The sequence below is a fragment of the Bos taurus genome, chromosome 7 (genome assembly GCF_002263795.3).
Source record: "Bos taurus isolate L1 Dominette 01449 registration number 42190680 breed Hereford chromosome 7, ARS-UCD2.0, whole genome shotgun sequence".
NCBI lineage: Eukaryota > Metazoa > Chordata > Mammalia > Artiodactyla > Bovidae > Bos > Bos taurus.
This window is the reverse complement of record NC_037334.1, coordinates 41,506,677-41,511,764: the sequence shown is the minus strand read 5'-3', so window position 1 is coordinate 41,511,764 and position 5,088 is coordinate 41,506,677. Positions and strand designations below refer to the sequence as shown.

Below are 5,088 nucleotides of genomic sequence, written 5' to 3'. Positions count from 1 at the left end.
AATAATAATTAAATTAACGACATACTCACATACACATATACTCCCATGAGCAAAGTGAAAAAACTGTCCAACAATAATAAAGTATGGTAGATTGACCTGGCAAACAAAGGAAATCAAATATTATATTTACCAGTTAAGAGCAAAACTAACTTGAGCAAAAACTGAAAAACAAAACTAAAGCAAGGTGCCAAGTCAGGAATAAAGCAATGAAAACAAAACTAACAAATATATTGAGAGGAAAGGAAAGAAAGAATAGACATGCAGAGTTAAATAGAGGTAGATGAAGAAGATTTATATACATTAAAGATTAACTGCCAGGGGCAAAGAACAGTAGGAAATGCAAACAAAGGAATAAATGTAGAAAAAATAATAATAGGTTTAAAAATTTTAAAATTAACTTTTAAAAAGAGAGAGGGAAAAAAAAAAAAGAGAAAAACTCCACAGAACTGCAAAAACCCAATGTAGAGGCATAAGTTTATAACAACAATAAAAGTTGTGACTGGGGGAAAAAAAAAAAAAAAAGCTTAGTTGGTTTTTTAGTGCCAATAAAATTGACAACTACAAAAGAGGGGGAAAAACAAAAAAGAAAAAAGAAACTCAAAAGAATCTACAGAACAAGTCAAAAAATAAGAATAATAAATGTTTTTCTTGAGTCACTGCTGTCAGAGTTCTTTCCCTTGCTGGGAGTCACAGTCCACCTTACCTCTGTAGGATGCCCTCCAACACTGTGCTGATCTCTGGACCTGCTGTGGGGGCAACTCAGATTCTAATCTGGTCCTACTCCTGTGTGTTCTTGCCTCCAATGTCCACAGCTATAAGAACTAGTGCCTTTTCTTTTGTGGGAGCTCTCAATGGCCTTTGATACGTTAAATAGACACAAAGTCTGCTTAGCTGATCATGTAGATTTAATCTGCAGCTTGTACAGCTGGTGGGAAGGTTTTGGGTCTTCTTCCTTGGCCACACTGATTCTGGGTTTTAATTGTGGTTTTAGTTCTACCTCTACATGTGGATCACCCACTGGGGTTTAATTCCTGAGGCTGCCCTGGAGGGCTTGGGTTTGCCCCTGTGAGGGCCGGATGTGGAGGTAGTGCAGCTGCTTGTGTTGCAGGGGTCCTGACAGCACCAGGTACTCGAGGGGGCGGAGTTGGGCGAGCAGCAGCTAAGACAACAGGAAATGCAGTGCTCTAGAAGGGTATGGCAACCAGTATTGGCCAATATACTCCAGTATTCTTGCCTGGAGAATCCCCTCTCTGACAGAGAAGTCTGACAGGCCACAGTCTACAGGGTCGCAGAGTCAGACAAGACCATAGTGACCCTGAGCGCATAGACGCAAGACATTTTTTGCCTGTGGCAGTTCTGCCCCATTAAGAACTGAGCATGAAGGTGGTGCAGCTGCTTGGCTTGTAAGGACCCTGGTGGTGCCACGTTTGCAGGGATTGCCTCCATGGCAGGAATTATGGACCTATCAGAGTCTTTTTTCAAGCCTCTTCTAGCTGGTGATCAGAAGGCCTCCTTGGCCAGTCTTTCTCTATAGCTCCACCCATTCAGGCACTTAGAGGCCTCCCTTGCCTGGGGTCCTTCTCTGTTCTTCTGAGTATCAGGCAAGTAGAGGGGACCCCCCTGACTGGGGTCCTACTCTGTAGATTGGTGTGTCAGGAACTTAAAAGGGAACACTAGGTGGGGTCCTACTCTGTAGTTCGGTGCATCAGGCGTTTGATGGGCCAGCCTCTCTATTGTTCAGCTGCTGGTGCTGGCATGTGTGGGATAGAGAGGCGATGGTGATGGTTCCACCCTCTACACGTGACTCAGCAGTTTCGCCTTGCTTCCATGGTTGCCCACATTTCCTCCACCAGCACTTCTCACCAGGATCTCCTCCCTCTGTCTCTCCACAGTCAGTCAATAGCAGCTCTCACCCTGGGATTGCTCCACAATCCCTCAGTTCCAGCTCCCAGCCACTGTGCCTTCCAGGAGATCAGCATTCCTGTCTGGGGTAAGTATGGCTGCAGCAAAGACTGTCTGATTCTCATTGCATTTAGGCTGCCATAGATTGGCTGTTTCACTCTCAGCCTTAAATGTTTCTCCTCTGATTCAGACAGTTGCCCCTCTGTGGGGATCAGACCCCTGCTTAAGTTCCCCCACCCACTGAGGGCAGGCCCAGTCCTACTATCACTCCTGTTTTTACTGCTAGTTCCTTAGTCCTACTGAGTTTTGGGGGATTCTATATATTCTTTTCCTCTGGTCCGGTACTACTGCCTGCTCTCAGCTGGTGTTCTGCATGCACTTCTGTGTCTGAAGATGTATTCCTGATGTATCCGTGGGGAGAGATGTACTCCAGGTCCAGCTGTTCTCTCTGACAATCTTTTAAAATCAAAATGTTTAAGGTATAAACCTTCCTTCCTTCTTTTCATTTTTTTTTCTTTTTTAAAAAATAAATTGTCCTAAAAAATTTGCAGATACATCAGGAGTGTAAGACTTCTCCAATAAACTTAGATTCACTCCCCTCAGTTAAACACTAGATGTAAAACAGTTGGTCCCAAAGTTTCCTTGTGATCAAAGATGATTTCTTCTATCTGTAGGACAGTTAATAGAAAGCAAGAAATATGTGAAAAAAATACTTGGATATTTTCTGCTCTAATTACAGCTGTATATAATCTATGTGTGTTCAGTTCAATTCAGTCGCTCAGTCGTGTCCAACATTTGTGACCCCATGAATCACAGCATGCCAGGCCTCCCTGTCCATCACCAACTCCTGGGGTTCACTCAGACTCACGTCCATCGAGTCAGTGATACCATCCAGCCATCTCATCCTCCGTCGTCTCCTTCTTCTCCTGCCCCCAATCCCTCCCAGCATCAGAGTCTTTTCCAATGAGTCAACTCTTCGCATGAGGTGGCCAAAGTACTAGAGTTTCAGCTTTAGCATCGTTCCTTCCAAAGAAATCCCAGGGCTGATCTCCTTCAGAATGGACTGGTTGGATCTCCTTGCAGTCCAAGGGACTTTCAAGAGTCTTCTCCAACACCACAGTTCAAAAGCATCAATTCTTCAGCCCTCAGCTTTCTTCACAGTCCAACTCTCACATCCATACATGACCACTGGAAAAACCATAGCCTTGTCTAGATGGATCTTTGTTGGCAAAGTAATGTCTCTGCTTTTCAATATGCTATCTAGATTGGTCATAACTTTTCTTCCAAGGAGTAAGTGTCTTTTAATTTCATGGCTGCAATCACCATCTGTAGTGATTTTGGAGCCCCCCCCAAAAATAAAGTCTGACACTGTTTCCCCATCTATTTCCCATGAAGTGATGGGTATTATCTATGTTAATTTATGTGATAAATTTACTCACATATTACTTTAATAGGTTTTCTGTTTGTCAAATAAAGATGTTGACTTCTTCATAGTTACTTCATATATTAACAATCCCTGAATGTACACAGCCTAGTCTCTTTATCTAAAGATGTTTTTAATAACATAATCAGGCATAATAATTCCCCTGAAAACATTTTGATGAATATTTCTTGCAACTTTCATATATATATAATTATTTGCTCATTTGAAGTTTATCAAAAGTATATGAATTTAGTTCTACAGTACTTTCTTCAAAATAATTATGCACTTTTAAAATAATTCATGTCCATAATAATTAAGAATTTTTATTGAATATACCAAAATACAAATTACATGGTTGATATTTAACATATCTTGTATTATAGTGCCTCGATCTTATTGCTGAGGTCCAAAGTTCAGAAGAAAATATGATAAGGTGTGAAAATATGACAAATGTCATTTTTAATTAATTTATCAAATATAAAAGAAATAATTTGTAAAAATCAATGCAAACTGGGAAAGAGAGAGAAAATATGTTGATACAAACCGCATTTCATAACCTAAATCTAATCATGTCATTTTGGAGAATAATGATCACTATTGAGACCATCGAAAGTGCTTTACTAGCCACTTTCTCAAAGCTCCCTTGACATCTTTATTCCTCACACTGTATATAAGGGGGTTCAACACAGGGGTGAAGATGGTGTAGAAAGCAGAAACCACCTTGTCATGCGCCCCTGAATGGGAGGATTTGGGCCGCATGTAGATAAACATGAGAGTGCCATAGAAGAGCCCCACGACAGCCAGATGGGAGGAACAGGTCGCAAAGGCTTTCTTCCTGGCTGCGGTGGACTGCATATGGAGCACAGCAGCCAAGATGAGACTGTAGGAAGCCAGAATGAGAGAGAGTGGAATCAGGAGCATCAGGACGCAACAGACGTACATGAAAAACTCAAAAATCACGGTGTCAGCACAGGCAAGATGAACAAGTGATGGTGCCTCACAAAAGAAGTGATTGACTTCCCGAGAGTGGCAGTAAGGAAAGCTCAGAGTGGCACCAGCCTGCATCAGCCCATCCACCCCTCCCAAAAGCCAGGAGCCTGCTGTCATGTGCAAGCAGAGTTTCTGATTCATGAGGATCGGGTATCTCAAGGGGTGACATATGGCCACATAGCGGTCATAGGCCATGGCGGCTAAGAGGAAGCACTCGCCCCCTCCCAGAGTGAGAAACAGGAAGATTTGAGCACCACAGCCAGCAGGAGAGATAGACCTGTTGTGCATCAGGTAGTTGGCTGCCATTTTGGGGACAATAGTGAGAACCAGCATCATGTCCATAAGGGAGAGCTGGCTAAGCAGGAAGTACATGGGAGTGTGCAGCTGGGGATCCACCTGAATGAGCATGATCATGAAGGTGTTGCCCATCAGGGAGGTGAGGAAGGCCATGAGCACCATGGCAAAGAGGAACAGATGGGTCTGTGTGTAGTCAAAAAGTCCTAGAAGAATGAAATTTATTCCTGTGGTGTCACTTGCATTTTCCATGACTCCTGTTATTCCTGGAAGACAATGAATGATTAGGAAATGAGAACTGCTTAAAAGGAAGCTTGGGTATTTCCTTAAGAAAAATTGATCTAAACAGAAAAAATGAGACTTGGAAAAAAAATCATGAGTTAAATTCTTTCACTTCACAAGATGTCTGCCTTGGTATCCAATTGTCCATTTCTTTGCAACTATTTTTCACCAAAATAAATTGATTTTTTATATATGGA

General features: G+C 42.3%; 1 protein-coding gene across 1 annotated transcript; it reads right to left on the bottom strand.

The window, feature by feature from the left end:
- Window positions 1–3,919: 3,919 nt before the first annotated feature.
- On the bottom strand, window positions 3,920–4,861 carry OR2T16 (olfactory receptor family 2 subfamily T member 16). Its single transcript, NM_001390226.1, has one exon. The coding sequence runs from the start codon at window positions 4,859–4,861 to the stop codon at window positions 3,920–3,922; it is 942 nt and encodes a 313-aa protein (NP_001377155.1).
- Window positions 4,862–5,088: the final 227 nt, after the last annotated feature.